At 37.5% G+C, this 16,878-nt stretch overlaps 2 protein-coding genes across 2 annotated transcripts; both read left to right on the forward strand.

Moving 5' to 3' along the window:
* Positions 1–5,269: 5,269 nt before the first annotated feature.
* eapp (e2f-associated phosphoprotein) lies at positions 5,270–9,909 on the forward strand. The gene is made up of 5 exons (XM_084743076.1): positions 5,270–5,434; positions 6,243–6,424; positions 7,552–7,777; positions 7,872–7,997; positions 9,233–9,909. Exons 1-5 carry the CDS (start codon positions 5,355–5,357, stop codon positions 9,525–9,527), a joined length of 909 nt encoding a protein of 302 aa, XP_084599202.1. The 5' UTR covers positions 5,270–5,354; the 3' UTR covers positions 9,528–9,909.
* A 2,591-nt stretch (positions 9,910–12,500) lies between these two features.
* Positions 12,501–16,519, forward strand: sptssa (serine palmitoyltransferase, small subunit A). The gene is made up of 2 exons (XM_084742840.1): positions 12,501–12,699; positions 14,921–16,519. Exons 1-2 carry the CDS (start codon positions 12,597–12,599, stop codon positions 15,022–15,024), a joined length of 207 nt encoding a protein of 68 aa, XP_084598966.1. The 5' UTR covers positions 12,501–12,596; the 3' UTR covers positions 15,025–16,519.
* Positions 16,520–16,878: the final 359 nt, after the last annotated feature.

Genomic DNA, 16,878 nt, shown 5'->3' on the forward strand with positions numbered 1-16,878 from the left:
ACAAATAAACACATTTCAAATATAAAATGTACGATTATTTGGCCCAAAGCATTGCTAAAGTGATTAGTTGAAGCAAATTATTGTTATAGTATGAAGTAATTTAATTCAAAATCACACTTGGATAAATGGGTCATTTTTGACCCATGTGGTGTAGTAATCCAAAATCTATTTTTATTCCTAAAATAATAAACAGACAATGGAAGCATTGACCTTATACTAATCAAAAACAAGATATTAAAATTATAATTGGGACATTTAATAATAAAATAAATTGATTTTAAAAAAATACAGCAAAGAAACACTCACCCAGCCTGAAAACACATGGAAAATGAATGCGGGTCATTTTTGACCCATGTTGCGCATTAGAAGGGGTGTTCATATGTTGTGCATCAAAGGGTTAAAGACATCTTTTGTCATGTGGACAAATATCTTCTCGCCTTTGTGTTTAATTTGGGAGAAAGTAGGAGGTTGAAATTACAGTAACTGAACAAAAAAAAAAAAAAAAAAAAAAAAAAAAAAACGAGACACCACATCAAACCAGTGTAACTTCAGTTACTGTATTGTAACATGTCAAATATCTGCAAGAAAATACAGAAATAACTATGTGCATTATACTACTATATCAACAATATAGAAAAATATAATAATATAACAACTCTGATCCCAGGTGTGAAAATGCATTAAAATGAATCAATCAGTGTCATATTTTATCAGAAAAGGTTTGATGGTATTTAATATTTTCTGTTGCAGTATATGGCCTTTTGTATTTAAAATTTCCAATTTTATTATATTAGAATATAAATATTAGTAGCCTCAAATGCTCAGAACCCTAAAACCCCTGAAATAATTTTATTTTAAAAGTTTCTGAGAACAACAGAAGTGTACCATAATATAAAAATAAACATCATCATATAGATCATATTTGTCATTACGCTGCTTTTTAAAGCTTACGTGATCAGATAAAATGGAAGTTTCTGCCTTTTGGTTTGGTATGACCCAATATTTTTTGGTGAGATCTGCAAATGCAGGATACAGGAACTTCCAAATAAGGTCAAAGGTCAAATCAGAGGTAAGGATTAATATGTAGAAACAGTAACCTGTTATAAAGGTATAAATCTGACACATATCCAATTATCTGCCTGCAACTATTTTGGCTCGATAACAAGAAAACTCTGCACTCTGAGAAGTTCCTGCCTTTTTCCTTTTGTAGGGCAGTTTTGTCAACCCATGAGAGGATTTTTCTTGCTGGATATCATTTAATACATCTAAATATTAATATGTCAAAATACTTTAGCACCAGTTAGTTGTACATGTTTCCAATATAATGTTGTAATGGTCAACTAGAGAATGTATCAACAGTCACGTAAAAGTAAAATCTGCACATGTATCAACGTAAATTGATGATCACAAAAAATAAAAGAAATCATCTGTGTTTGAAGTTCAAGTTGGGTCTGAGTTTTCAGCTTAATACACAACTTTTTACGTTACAGTTTCTGAAGTTCTGAAGTTCGTGAAAGCGTATTACTTTGTGAGGCCTGGATTCGCGAGATCACAAGAAAATCCACCTTTCCAGGCTCCAAGTTAAAAGTGGTGCAGCCAATCAGCATCAGACCGAGGGACTACTGGCAGCTACGGATGTGGTTTTTTGGTGACGACAGCGAGAAGCGTCAATAGAAACAACTCGTCTGGAACAAATGATGGCGGCTCCTGAGGAGGTTTGTGTAGACACTCTTCTCCAAGGAAAAGATTTTTTGCTCCTCTCCAGACCAGCTTCAGCAAGAGTTTGATCTGATTGGTTGAAGTTAGCTTGTGTAAGACGTGACAGACAGATGGCTCATCCAATCACCTGCCAAGTGTATTTTTTTTTAAGTGTGTGCCCTTTTCCAAACAATTTCTAAGGATGATTTCTCAGCGTGTCAGGTTAGGAATCATGTGCCTCCGAGGTTATCGGCTTATCGGGTCCTTTTATCAATGGCACCATGTCTTCCTTACACACTGTAAAAATAAAAAAAAATTCAACGCAACGGACGGTGACAGAATGATAATTAGTGGAGTGCATAGCTTCAGGAGCAGACAAAAAGACAATATTAGCTGTGAGGCATTAAGTGTGGCAGTGGGAGTGGATTCTAACAAAAAGATGCACAACTCCAAAACTGATTCATTTAGCATGACTGAACTTTGTAGAAAAAGAAACACAGGGAGAGATACGCAAACAGACATACACACAACCACAGCTTTCTATCTACGGAGGCTGGCATTTGTTCTGGTGGTCAAGAAAACACAAAGAGAAATTTCAGATAGTTTAAGTCAGTGAGAAACTGAGTGAGAGATGTGATGAAGTGAAACGAGTCTCAACCATTTTTTTATCGCACAAGGACTGTAAACATCAGTGTCTGGAAAGTCCTAAAAGTCAAATAAATGCTGAACACGTCACTGCACAACATCATTAAAGCCTGATCTGGTGATGTCAGCAGGAGAAATCTGAGAAAAAACTGAACTGCAGATGATGTACAGAAGGACTACTGTTAAACACTTATTTTAAATATAAACCAAGTTTGAGTTTTTTCTCTATTTGCAAACAAAAATCCAGCCTCTGCTCTTCTTCTGCAGAATGTGTCTTTGACATGTGAACTCACACAGTGTTCGATTAAAGAATCTGCTGTAAAGGCCTTTGTCTGGTTATTTTGACATAAAAATCCCAAGTTGTCGAAATGTGTACCACATATGGTTTGATCCATATATTGATCCTGTATTGATCTGATTTAGGGGTTTAATTAAACACACTCACAAACACAAAAATCTAGTTTGTGTTTGAGGCCATTAAAGTGATAGTTCACCCAAAAATGAAATTTCACTCATTATCTACTCATCCCGGAGCTTCAGCAGAAAACAGCGTACAACTGAAGTGAACGGTGACCAGTTTTAAAAGGTAAAAATAGAACACAAAAAAAGCACAAAATGTCTCCATACTGCTCGTGTGGTGTAATCCAAGTGTCCGTAAACCGTCACATTAAAATTTGACCCAAAAAGACACCATTTACACCATGTTTTTAGTCTAAATGTCAACTGTAGCCTCTCAGACCTGATCCCCATGATATAGATTTTTTAGGTGTCTAAAATACATGTTGCTGCTGACCCTGTCCACAGCAGGGCATCACTTAACTTCCTACACTGGTTCTCCTGCTGCTTCTCCAAACTGGGGGTGTGTCGACCACAGTTTACACCGACTATGGATACAACCCCACTTGAAATAATCCGAACTATCCCTTTAATATGGGTGATTCATTCCACATCAGTGTGACACAACATTGATCCTTTAAAGCAAAGCACTATTTTGTTTTATTTGAACAAATTTTTATATTTTACTAAAAAAAATCAAAGTTTAAAGAAAAGTCGGTCAAATAAACATGATTTGTGTTGCAGAAATAAATATTTCCTGTCCTATAAATTATGTGGAGATCCCACAGATTGATACTGTGACCACTTTGTGGGTCCCGACCCTCGAGTTAGCAACCACTGATCTTTATCATTTTTGAGCAGAGAGAGCTGAGCAGGTTTATTTATTTAGTTATTTGTGTTGCCTTTCAGCAGCAATTCAAAGTGCTTTACATGAGACATGAAATTAAGTAAGGCAAGATATTAAAGACGTGAAAATAAAAATGGTATTAAAGAATGTAATAAAAATGACTAAAACAGATTAAACTACAGTGTAACAGAGGAGATGAACAAATAGCTTTGGATATAATTCAATGGAATAATTTACATGATAATAGAAATAACAAAAAAAAAAAGATTGTCAGCTGCAGATAAACAGGAGAATAAATTAATCTCTTTCTAAAACAAGTTTTGTGTGTATTTTTCTCACAGTTGTGTGTCCCCAAAAGAGAAAAAGGTTTCTGAACACTGGCAGACCTTTTAAATTCTGTCTGATATTAAAATGTGTCAGTCTGAAAGGACGTCACAGAAAAAAAAATCACGAAGCCATGAATTAAAGACTGAAGCTTTCAGTGGGAAGACGGAAAACTTAAATAAGAAGGGTGGGCGAAATGTGTGTTCATCCCTGCAGGGAAGGAAAATCTTTCTCTCCATTTCACTTCAGGGTCAGAGGTCAACATGCAGACCAACATCTGTGCTGCTGATGGAAACTCACAGATTCACACTGTGCATTCAATCAGTAGCTTTTCATTCCCTCCATCATCTCATGTTTTAGGCCTTGAAATGAACCTTGAGCTGCCCTGACCTTTCAGACGAGTCAGGCTTGTGACATCACTGGTCTGTTGGCGCCACCTGGTGGTGCTTTGTTGTTACAGTGGCTGTGTCACTCATCAGATGTTGAGGCAGAGGTGGAAGTGAGTCCAGCTGTTGATGGTATTGATCTAAGGTTAACCAATTATTGACTATTTCACTATCAATCAATAGTTGGGGAACACTGAACTGAGTCATTAAAAAGGATAAATCGACAAAATGTGGAAATATAAAGTGAAATAAATTAAAACAATAAATACTTCAATAAACATGTGGAAATATATATAAAAATGTGCATATACATATTATGTGCATTTTCTTTTATTTTGACATGTATTTATTTGTTTATTTATTATTGCATATATTTATTCATATATTTTTAAAGTATATATTTATTTATTTTTATGCATTTTAATATGTTTTTTCTCTCCTATTTCTTTGCCCGAATGAACACATGAGGATTTATATGTGCAGGCAAACTGACCGCTCAGCCTGGGCAGGCGGGTCCACACAAAGCCCTTCAAGGAATAGCAAAAGCAACAGGGAAAAGAATAAAGAAAAGTAAATACAAGAAAATTAAAAACATATAAAATTGCATTAAAAAATTATTAAGTGTACTAAGATTTTTTTCATATTTCCTCATTTGTCTTAATATTTCTACATTTATTTATTATTTTACTGATTTGTCTTTTTTTTCACATTTATTTTCTCACTCTTTTACAGATTCATTTTTAAATTTAATTTCTATGGCACTCTTTTGACTTCAGAACTTGGTGGTTAATAATCAGCCAATGATATTTCATTACTTTAGTTTTTTATTCTCCACAGATCAACTTCTCAGTTGTTTAGTTAATTTAGTTTAGTTTAGTTTAGTTTAGTTTAGTTTAGTTTAGTTTAGTTTAGTTTAGTTTAGTTTACAGGGCGCGTATCTTGGCTGGATTTAACCAGTAGATGGCGACAGTGTTTCCTGTCAATGTTTGCCAACTTCCGTTTAGTGAAACTAAAGAAGAAGAAGAAGAAGAAGAAGAAGAAGAAGCAACAGCTCGCAGCTTGCTGCTGAGTTGTTAGGAGCTCATGTTATTGTCTTTAAACTTTGTGAAACAGTAAAAATGAATAAACTGGTTAAATGTCAGGACTTTGACTCGTATGAGATCGAGGAGCCGAGCGACGAGGAGCGAGCTGACAGCAGGTAAACACAACTCTGACAGTTAGCTTCAAACACCGTGGAGCTTTAGCACCATGAAGCTAACGTGCGGTTAGCTGACGAAATGCTAACATGTAAACAAACACCTACTGTCTCTTTTTGCACATGTCAGATTCTTTTTAAGCCATATAAGGGAACTGATAGTAGAGTCACTATTAGTTATTAATTCTACCGCTAACGTTGTCTTTATTAGGAACCTATGTACTCATGTAAATAACATAAATAACACTGTCTCTATTGTTATGCAATACAATATGCAACCTACTTGGTAATAAGTCTAATTCTGAATGTATGAACTAATAATATCATGGGGGAGAGATACAAACAACAACATGTAGACAAGTATAAATAGAGACAAATTATTCGTCTCTGTAGGTTGAACTTTGTGTGCAGAATAGCAAATCAATCATTGGTAACATCACCAATCAATGAATCGATGAATTGTCATCGTTTATATTAAACCATACCAATTGCAGTTTTTCCCTCTAAATCAAAGCTTTATTGCATGTTCTTTGACAGTATTACATATTCTATGAAACTTATAAGAATGTAAAGGCCTACATATTAAACATGTATTTTAGTATTAGCAGGTTGAATCAGGGCTGGATATGTTATTTAAACTGAACTTATTGTAAGATATAGTGAACCAGACATGACAATTTTGGCTTAGAGAAATGTCTATTTTCAATTAAATTGCTCTATTTATGATTGATGTTTTATTGTAGCAGAATGATAATTCAGGCTGATCAGTAAACTAAAGTAAAATGTGAACTTGTCTCTGGCTTGGTTTCAGCTCAGAGGACGAGCTGGACGTGCTGCTGAACGGGACTCCGGAGCAGAAGAAGAAGCTGATCAGAGAGTATCTGACGGGGGAGAGCGAGTCGTCCAGCGGGGATGAGTTTGAGAAGGAGATGGAGGCGGAGCTCAGCTCCACCATCAGGACCATGGAGGGAAGCTGGGGACCATCAAGGGCAGGTAACTCCGACTGACCTGAGAAGGAAACCCTTTGCTTGGTCATCTGTTGTACTGGACGGATATCACAACACGTTCACATTCAATAACAGCTGCTGCACTTGGCTCTTTGATGTGAATGCAGTATTTTGAGGTTCATGGTGGACGTCTCAACCTTGAACAGGAGAACAGCTAAGGAGGTCATTTTGACTGTTTTCAAATTTATATGTGCAATAACTTTATTGAATTAAAAAAAAATACAATGCAGCTGGTACCTGAAAGTGTTTGTATTTTCATCTAAAATATTTTTTATATAAATTACACAAAAGGCAAAAAAGTGAAAACTTATACCTATTTCAGCCACAAAATAGGTATAAGTTGCCGCTATTGTTATTTTCTGCACAGTTGGAGATGCATCCTGGTTGCTAAGCAACTATAATCGTCTCTGTCAATAAAACAAGCAGTCTCAAGTTCCAGTTTCCTGATATTAATACAAATGATGAATTAATTAGACTCAATTAAAAATAAAGTAGGGGAGACCAGGGATGGTTGTAACACTTTTTGTCACAGCACCTATAACTCACACTCGTTTCCAGCTGAGGCTATGATTATTTTTTTTGTGATGTTCTAGGTGGAAATTTGGGGTTATTAATGTTATATTTGCTCTGAGTAATTCTATGTTAATCTAAAATTTGAGTCAGATCACTGATGGTTATTATCCTTCGGAAAAATACTGCTGTGAATATATGCAATCATTAAAGTTTACTACACTCAATGACACGCATATTGATATATACATATAGAAATAAGTTTGAAAAAATTTACATTTTGGTGTTATTTCATTTTTAAAAAGACAAACTAACAAAATACTTGTGTTAATCTCTTAGTTTGGTATTTATCATGAAAGATAATAGAGTTTGGAAGTCAAAGATTAAAATGATGCTTATGACTGATCTAGTATTTATAGAATTCTGCCCCAGACGAGGTGTTTGTGATATATTTTGATCTGTAATTATGAATGAACAAAACCTGTGAGGGTGAAAGGTCAGGACTAATCCCACAGTCAGCTGGTTAACCCTCTCATCCTGCTGTGAGAGGCAGGACCTCGCTGTGAAAACATTCCTGATGTCTATGTGTTTGTTCTCTGGCAGAAACCTCAGGGACCCGAGGAGGAGGAGGTGTTGGCGGTCCTGAACTTCCTAACTCTCGAATGTATGATGAGGTATACTTTGACTCTGACTCAGAGGAGGAAGACACAGCAAGCAGCTCCACGGGCCGGAGACGGAGACAGCGGACCATACCGACCAATGATGAGCTGCTGTACGACCCCAATGAGGATGACAGGGACCAGGCCTGGGTGGACGCCAGGAGGAGAGGGTAAGACGCTCAGAGGGAGTCGCTCTAATTTTATTAAACATTTGTTTATGCAGACAGGATTGACACGGTCATAACTACTCATCTTCCTGTACAGATATACCACAAAACGATCGGCTGCAGCATCTCAGTCGCAGCCTCGTCAGCCTCAGGGTTTACCCAACAGCGACGCCATCCTCAACTGTCCTGCCTGCATGACGACGCTCTGCCTGGACTGTCAAAGGTGAGACTTCACAACAACATCAGACAGGTTTAAGTTAAAGGTCACCAGTCACTGGAAGTAGGGCTGTGACGGTGTGGATTTTTTCTTACTGCTGTGACAAAAGCAACATATTCCATCAGGATGACATTTTACTGCGACTGCCGTAGTAATATTTGGCTTCAGTTAATAACCTGATTTTGTCCATTATAGAGAACACTGATCGTACTGTGTAGCAGTGATGTTAAAATCCAAAAGGACGCACTAAAATCACAATTGATGCATCTAAGGGAGGCACCAGTGTAGCTTTCTGCAATTTTTAAATTGCTGGAGGTGAAATATTTGTCAAAGGTGAAATGCATGTCAAAAAACTTTTAAATGAATAAATGTGGTGAGGCAGATGTGATCAGATTCTACAGACTCATCTCAAAAAACATGTTCCTGCACCATAGTCATTTTCACGTTTTTCAATCAAAATAAGAATAATGATGGAAAAATGATCATCACCTCTAATATTGTTAATCATATTAGTCAAAATCATCGCAATTATGTGTTGTTTTAAAAATCATACGGCCCTAGAGCCACAGGCTCACTACACTGAAAAACCTGTCAACATCGCTGATGAAGAACAATAATGTCCTATTACGATTGGTGGCTGATCAACCGGAGCTCCGTTATTTGGTATTATTAGTTGGACAAGACAAAACAAAACTGACTTGACTTTGCAACATGTGAATTGCAGTTTTTACGGTTTTCTGACATTTTCTGACTAAAGATGTGAGCAAAAAATGAATCAACAGATAACAGAAACTGTTATTTGCAGCCCTGAACCAAAATGTTACTGTCAGAGAAAATGTCTCCGGCTACAGTTGACCCTTTGCTAAGCCCCGCCCTCCTTAGTTACTGTTGCTACGGCTGTCAAGCTTTCCATTCTTGGACCATACTTGTGCAGTTTATAGTGATAACGGTGGCAGACTTAAGATTTAATTGTTGAAACATGAGTTCTTTGACTCCTTAGAGAAGTAAACAGAAGCAGATTCTCGCTGACGATTGCAGATTTTGTCAGTTAAAATAACGACTCACCAGCAGATAAGTGCTGTTTGGAGGTGTGCTTAGCAAAATGTCAGTTGTGTCAAAACTCATCTGCACATCTTTCAGCTATCAGGTTATCTTCTCTTCAAACTGGCACAAGAACCTCTCAGCTGATTTTTGTGGCCTTCATGTACTGAGAATGACGCATATTTATTGTGTCCTCTCAGGCATGAAAAGTACCGGACGCAGTATCGAGCCATGTTCGTCATGAACTGCACAGTGAAGAGAGACGAAGTGTTGCGCTACACAGCCCAGCAGGACAGGAAACAGAGGAACAGGAAGAGGAGGCGGGGACAGAAAACGGAAACACAGCTGGACGAGGCTCCCGACCCGGCGCCCGCTGGCATGGACGCCGACGAGATTTACCACCCGGTTCAGTGCTCCGAGTGCTCCACTGAGGTGGCCGTGTTCGATAAGGACGAGGTCTACCACTTCTTCAACATCCTGTCCAGCCACTGCTGACACGGACGAGCAGACTTTTTTTTTTTTTTTTTCTTTTTTTTTTAAAGTTCTTAGGTTTTTCTCTGATTGGTCACCTCACAGCAGCAGCAGCGCTCAGCGGGTTGACTGATTCTGTAACATCCTGACTGAGAGGACAGAATCCTGCCGCGGTCACTCTGAGTGCAATCAGCCAGAATCAGCTCACAGGGTCGGTTTATTTCACTCACCTGATGAGGAGAAAGAGACTCTGGAGAACGGTGGAATATCTGCAACACGTCATAAATGTGGGAAATATTCAAATTATCTTTAAAAACTGGAATTTGACACCTTCTTGTTTGTGGTCAAAATTGATATTTCCTTTTATATTAATTAATAAATATTTGAGAAGAAAGCTGGATAGCAATATATTGTCAGATTCACTTTTTCTTTTTACTTCAACACATCAAACACTCAAACATTTTTGACAAGGCTTCCTGTTAACACTTTCCCTTAAACCCCCCTATTCAGTGTACATGATGATTGAATGGTTCATAATTTACTATAATGTAGGTTTAAGCAGATAAAAGGATTTATTAATGTATTTTTTAAAGGACCAGTATGTAAGATGAAGGTGCATCCTGCAGTGAGTTTGCAGATTGCAACGCCTCCCCTCACCCTCCCCTTTCAAGTGTGTAGGAGAACACAGAGTGCAGTGGAACTTGTGAAAAATGTGAAGGGCTGTTTCCCAGGTCAGTGTTTGATTTGTCTGTTCTGGGCGTTTTGAGCAGAACTTCTGTCACTCACCCTGTTTCTATTCATTCATTTTTTTTTTTTTTTTTTTTGCACACATATAAAGTCGTAATAAAATACAGTAAGGAAAGAAAAAACAATGTGTCCAGAGAGGTTAGGAAACTATGGGCTTATACAAGGAACCTCCTCTTCTTTAAGGAAATAATAAAAACAATTCGAAACTAATCAAAACTGGCACGAACCTGATTTAAGAAAAAGAAAAAATGATAACAAGAAACATACAATGAATAGAAAAACTAGTGAAAACAAAGAAATACATCAAAAATATGAAAAAAAAACGTATTATCCAGAATTTCCAGAAGGAAACGAGAGCAAGCACTCACCCACCTTTTACTTGAGTGGTTACAGTTTGATCCCGAGCAAACAGCTGATCGGTGTCGCAGGATGAGAATTAACTTCTTAAAATATGAAGATCCACCAGCCACTGACGGATAAATGTTCAGATTCACCTTCAACTTTATTATTTTGTTGTTACTGAATTTTTCATATTTTTCAAGCATTTTACTGGCGGCTGATCCTAATTTTCCACGTTTGATGAAGCACAGGGTCACTGCTGGACTGCTCTGCCATTTTTTCTTTCTCCCAGTGAGGAAATAAAATAAATGAAATAGCTGCAGGTCACATGATAATGATATATTCTTTAGGCGACTGAAGCTGCAGTCATCACTGAAGCGTACAGCCCTGGTCAGACAGAGTGAGAGGTGGATTCGGTGAGGACAGAGCGTGCAATGTGACGCGATAGCCTGGCACTCGCACGCAGGAAGAACACAACAGCTCTTATTTTCAGCTGATTATACACTCATACAAACACACTTATGAATATCAAGTTTCATATTCTGACAATAAAAAATCTGACACACTGAACCTTTAACAGCCAAACTGTAAATATGTAAAAAGTTCTGAGCCTAACTTAGATTCTTAGGTTTAACCAGCTACTAATCTTTTGTTGAGATAATTTATTGAGTAAATGCATTCAAGTGAAAGTGAATTATGTTTATTTTATTTTTTTTTTTCAATTAAAACCATTTAATTTCCAGGCAGCAAAATAATGAGAAATCAGGTTCACAGCTCACTGTGACCGATTTTTGAAATGCATTTATTTTTTATTTCTAAAACTCAGAAATTCAAGTTTATCTAAAGAAGGAAAGTGAATCAATTCAACTTAAGTTTAGACCTACAGGTTAGCAAAACCTGACGTTTATTTCAAAAGTCAAAAAGTTTGAATTGAGCTTAAAACACCAAAATCTATTGCACTACGTTGCTTTTTGAGCTGTCAACTATTTTTTACAGTGTAAAGTAATTCTCACATTCTCCAGCTGTAAAAATATGGAGCATATTCACCAAACTTTTTTAAAATGTTTTAATATTTTGTCAACTAAAATGAGTGCCAAAGCCCATTTCTACAGCTCAGTGTCTTTTCCTCTAAATTTTGGTGGTGGCTCGTCTTCTTACGTCTCCATGAGCTCGCTATGGAAGCCAAGTAAAAAAAATGTCTTCAGGGGAAAAAGAGAATTTAAGTGTGAAAAGGTTGGGTTTGCAGCGAGGGAGTGAAATTTAACTGAGTGAATTTCCACAAACCCATGTCAGCTGTCTGAAATTCACACAAATTACATATGACGCCACAGTCACACCCTCCAAAGGACAGCTAAACATTTTAATAACTTTTGATGACGAAATAGTCTGGATGACACACACCACTCTTGAAGTTATTATAATGAATCCTGTAGGAGGAGTTTGTTGAAATACAACGTGTGGAAAATACCAAAATTGAGGAGTAAATTCAAAATGGCTGACTTCCTGTTGGTTTTAGGTGATGGCTCCAAGAGATTTTGTTGTGCATCTACCGATTTCCAGACTAAAAATTCTTTCACTCCAATAATTGTTCAATTGATCTGCATCTTTTCTCAATTTGTCTTCTGCTTTAAAAATGTCAACTTTTATAACTTTTCCTCAATTTTATCAAAATCATATTTTCATAAACAATAATACCATTTAAAAAAAACCCAAAATCTTCTTCCAATCAAAACTACTCCACTAAAATGCTGCTGCAGGAACTGAGACAGTGTTTTAAAAAAAACAGAGACACCTTCTTGTGGAGCTCATACCGCCATTAAAAGTATTTTATTTTGAAATCAGGATGTTGGAACTCCCTACTCTGTGTCATAGACGTGCACTGAAACGCGGAGCTGTGATTGGCTCGTGATTAAACGTAATACGCCACTAGAAAACACCCGACCACGAATCACGTAGGAAAAAAAACTGAGGAAGGAAAAATAAGAAGTGGTTTATAAAGTTGGAGCCATGGCCCTGGGTGACTGTTGGAAGCAGTTATCCTGGTTTTACTACCAGTATCTACTGGTGACGGCGCTGTACATGCTGGAGCCCTGGGAGAGGACGGTGTTCAGTATCCTTTTCCATGTGAAGTAACTTCAGAGAGACGGCTGGGCAGGCGAGCTAATGTGCTAACTGTAGCCAGAACGACAGCCGAGCTAGAAGGGAACCCGAGATTTGTGATGCTCTCGCGAGATTTGTAGTTGTTATTCAGCTGTGTACATTGTACATAATTTAACGTTTTATAATTTGCTATAAGCGTGTTTACGCTATGAGTAGGTTTCGGAACCGAATTATTAGATACAATTTCAGGAAAGATGAAGGTTTGGGTGAGAATACTGACTCTCGCGAGATTTTTCACGGGTCTGGGGTTCCTTTCTAGACAGGACTAGCTAACTGAGCTCTTACCCGGATACATAAGGCTAACTTTTCTAATCAATAAACGCAATTGATTTGCGTTGCGAATATCAGTAAGGCGTTTTCAAATTCTTTAGGGCTTTATGTCACATTCGGCATGTAGACCATGTCCCAGTCGGCCATTCTTCTCGTTAAAATTGAAATGAATCCAAAGTGTTCGCCAGTTGCTAGCGTTGACGCGCTGGCAGAGAAATTGTACTCCTTGTAAAACCGAGTAACGTTTTCAGTTTTTGTTGCGTGCCGAATCAAAGGGCAGCTCCTATAGTTTTAAGGAAAGCGTCATATTTCGTTCTTAGTCGAACACGCGCCTACCTATGCGGGAAAGCTCGTTAAATACTGAAGGAAGTTTTGTGCGATCGGTTCTAAACTTCTTGCTAGTCGTGTTTTTGCGGAAGAGTCTCTAATAGATTAGATACAGTATCAGACGTTGATGCGTAACTCTCGTCCCCTTGACATTAAATGAAAACGCAGTAAAGATGTATAATTGTGAACGGAGTTTGGCGTGTGTTTGATTTCTTATTAGGGGACGGGCGGCGTCCAGGCTAAGCTAGCTGCCGATCCTCAGTCTGGTGACTCCCACATGCAAGTTAATTCTAGTTAATTAAAGTTACATCACGTTTCTAGTTGTATTCGTTTTTTTAACATAACAAACGCTTAACTCTAATCACAGTAAATCTTTAACCTGGAAGGTTAAGAGGGGAATGGCGGTTAATAATTAAAGTGTAACGTGTTAATGGTGTTATGGCTGATCTTTGATCTGTGGCAGAGCATTAACCCGTCAATATCACATCAGGTACATGATATATAGTCTCCCTTCAGTCGGTGTCATCCTCAGTGAGGTGTGTCTTATTGTACATCAACCTGAGTGTTGTCTCCCATTAATTGTTACTTCCCTCTGATCAGTCAAGCTGTTGATTCTGTTGATTTCAGGTTCATAGATATTGAGGTAAACTTGATTTCCATTTGACACAAAGACTGGGTCATTTGACTGATAATCAGGCTACATAATCCTCAGAAAACTCTGCTTAGTTGTGATGGGAGTTGTCAGGTTTTGCAGTTACTGAATGACCCTAAGAAGATCAGCTGAAGGGAATTACATTTTTTTTTTTTTTTTAAAAAGCCTACATCAGAAAGTTAAAGTAATTTTTCTTATCAATTAATTTGCCTTAGAGTTGCCAACTATTTTGAGAATTGATTAATTGTTTTAAGCCATTTTTACAATATAATATTACAATATTTTTACTCTATAACAGTAAACTAGATATATCTTTGTGTTTTGGACAAAACAAGACATTTGGGGCTTTTTGTCAGCTTGGGCTTTGGAATGCAGTGATCAACACTCACTCATTTTCAGACATTCTACGAACCAAACCACTAATCGATTTATAAGCGATTAGTCAAGAAGATAACTGGCAGATTAATCGATGATGGAAATAGTCGTTAGTTGCAGCCCTAGTCTGCTTATTCTTGTGCTGCATGATTGAATTGATTGGTCTATAATTGTCAGAAAAAAAACTTAAAAAATGTCCATCACAATATCTCAGAGTACAAGGCCACATCTCCAAATTGTCTGACCAGCATTACAGTAGCTAAAGAAATTAAATTTTCTGTAATCTAAGATGAGATAAAGAGCAAATTCTCATATTTGAGCCATCAGATGTTTGCTGTATTTGCTTGTAAAATGACTGAAACAACTATTATTAAAACAGTTGCACAGTAACAACCTTCTCGATTGACTAATTTGATTATTCAACTAATTTTTCCAGCTCTGATTTAATCCATCTGTAATTGAAGCTCTTGCTGCGTCCATTTGTGATTGATCATGTCTACCAGGAAAAACGCCGTTCAGAGGTTTCTCCTTAACGTTTCCTCCTCAGACTCCCTGCTGATCTCTGTGGCCGGCATGGCCGTCTACACCGGCTATGTCTTCATGCCGCAGCACATCATGGCCATCCTGCACTACTTCGAGGTCGTCCAATGACACAAAAACCACGCACAGGTCCCGTCTGTCTCCGGCTTCCTGTCCGTCCATCCGCCTGCCTCCCTGCCCGCTGGCTTGCCTGTCTGCCATCTCCTGGGCTTGAGGTGGGGATTGTTTCCAACCACGTTGAGGCAGAACTTCTTTCCTCATCCTCCTTTATTTTCCTAAAGTTGATTCAATATCCAAGGTCAAAAGTTCTGAATGTCTTGTGGTGGTCGTGTTGGACTATGTTATTTCTGGGGACTTCTTCACTGAAATATTTGGGATCGTGAACAGTGTTGGGCTTGGAGGTGAGGCCTTAGAAGAGGGTGCGCTTGATTTAGTGTCACACATTTTGTTTTTATCTCCTTAAATCAAGTGCATCTGCCTGTTTTGAGAATGTGTAAATTATATGAATATCTGGTTGTGCTGAATGACTGGACTCTTTTAGTTTTATTCCATCAAGACATCGAACCATTGTTGTCTTCGAGTTTTATGCAGGATCAGAAACAGAGTGGCTGATGGATGAAATACTTTCTCTCCATTTTTATGAGCCAAACAAGATGAAAAGAACAGGACCGGATCTCTGAATGACGCCTGATCATCAAATTGGGTGGCAGCTGCTCTGAAGGAACAACTTGAGCCATTTTCAACCTTCACCATCATTTTCCAGCACGTTAAAGCCTTATAAAGCTTCTCTGTTAACATAGAGACCCCCTGTAATGAGACAACATGGAAGCAACAATGCTCTGGATGTGCTTTATGCAGCTTCACATAGTAAAATCAGTCATCAGAGACTCGTTTAAGAATACCAACATCTGCTAAAGCATCCTAAAAGTCAGGTAAAGGGACCACTGAGACTGCTGCTAAATGTGCGACTTGAGGAAATAATTTCCCATAAAAATATTTCATACATTAATATATGTCTTAAGCACAAGATCCATTTACTTAGCAGTTATTTTGTCTTAAAATTCAGATTTCAAAGCAAAAAGTGGATATGTTTCCTTCATATGTTAACATCCCATGCGAGTGGTGGGACGTCCGGACGGTATTTGATGACCGAAGATGGACCTTTCTTCAACATTTCTCTCGTGTCTGCAGCGTCGTGTACACCTTTATCACTCTGTAAAAAGCTTGTAGAGTCTCAACCATGGAAAGCAGCCATCAACGACGGTGAACAGGTTGAAAATGACACGTCCTTTAAATTTCCACTTATGTTTTAATGTCCTCTTTGCACAGAAAGGATAAAGGTTTAAGAAGTTCCATTTTTATGTAATCATATTTTATGATATGTACTCCAAATGCTACTGGTATCCCTTAGAAATTTGTGATTATTTTTCCTGGCAAAACTGTATTTTTCTCAAGTTTGTGTATATAATCTTGTATACATATTTGTAAAGTTTTGTAGTCAGATATGTTGGCGTATAGAATAAACTGTTCATGGTTTTTGTGAGCTACTGATGTTAAATACTACCCTGTAACTGGAATCATTAAAGGGATATTTCACTAAGCTAAAGCAGATTGTTTTACTTGGGGTTACTTAATCCTACAAACTGTTGTGTTTGACACAAGTTATATGAAAGTTTGCTCTGATGAATGAAGAAATTGTGCTATTTGATTTAACTAATTTATTTGTCTTTTTCATCTTGTTTAATCTTTTTTGTCTCATGTCTCTCTTGTTGCATTTGTTTTTTGTCTCATTACATCTTGTGGATCTTGTCTTATGTCTTTTTTTTTCATGTTGTTTTCTGTCTTATTTTCGTCTTTTCATTTTTTTGTCTCATGTCTTAACGTTTTTGTCTTTTGTTTTCTTGCGTTTGTTGTTTTTTGTCTTGTTACCTCTTTTGTCTTCTGATATCTTTTTTTTTTTGTCTA

This window comes from Lutjanus erythropterus, chromosome 18 (genome assembly GCF_056507025.1).
Source record: "Lutjanus erythropterus isolate fLutEry1 chromosome 18, fLutEry1.hap2, whole genome shotgun sequence".
Taxonomy (NCBI): domain Eukaryota; kingdom Metazoa; phylum Chordata; class Actinopteri; order Lutjaniformes; family Lutjanidae; genus Lutjanus; species Lutjanus erythropterus.

Bases quoted from the DNA above. Each gene is read 5' to 3' on its own strand.
- eapp (XM_084743076.1), top strand. From the start codon at position 5,355: ATGAATAAACTGGTTAAATGTCAGGACTTTGACTCGTATGAGATCGAG. The intron at 6,425-7,551 runs GTAACTCCGACT...GTTCTCTGGCAG, and splicing joins CTGGGGACCATCAAGGGCAG to AAACCTCAGGGACCCGAGGA. The intron at 7,998-9,232 runs GTGAGACTTCAC...GTGTCCTCTCAG, and splicing joins CTCTGCCTGGACTGTCAAAG to GCATGAAAAGTACCGGACGC.
- sptssa (XM_084742840.1), top strand. From the start codon at position 12,597: ATGGCCCTGGGTGACTGTTGGAAGCAGTTATCCTGGTTTTACTACCAG. The intron at 12,700-14,920 runs GTATCCTTTTCC...TTTCCTCCTCAG, and splicing joins CTGGGAGAGGACGGTGTTCA to ACTCCCTGCTGATCTCTGTG.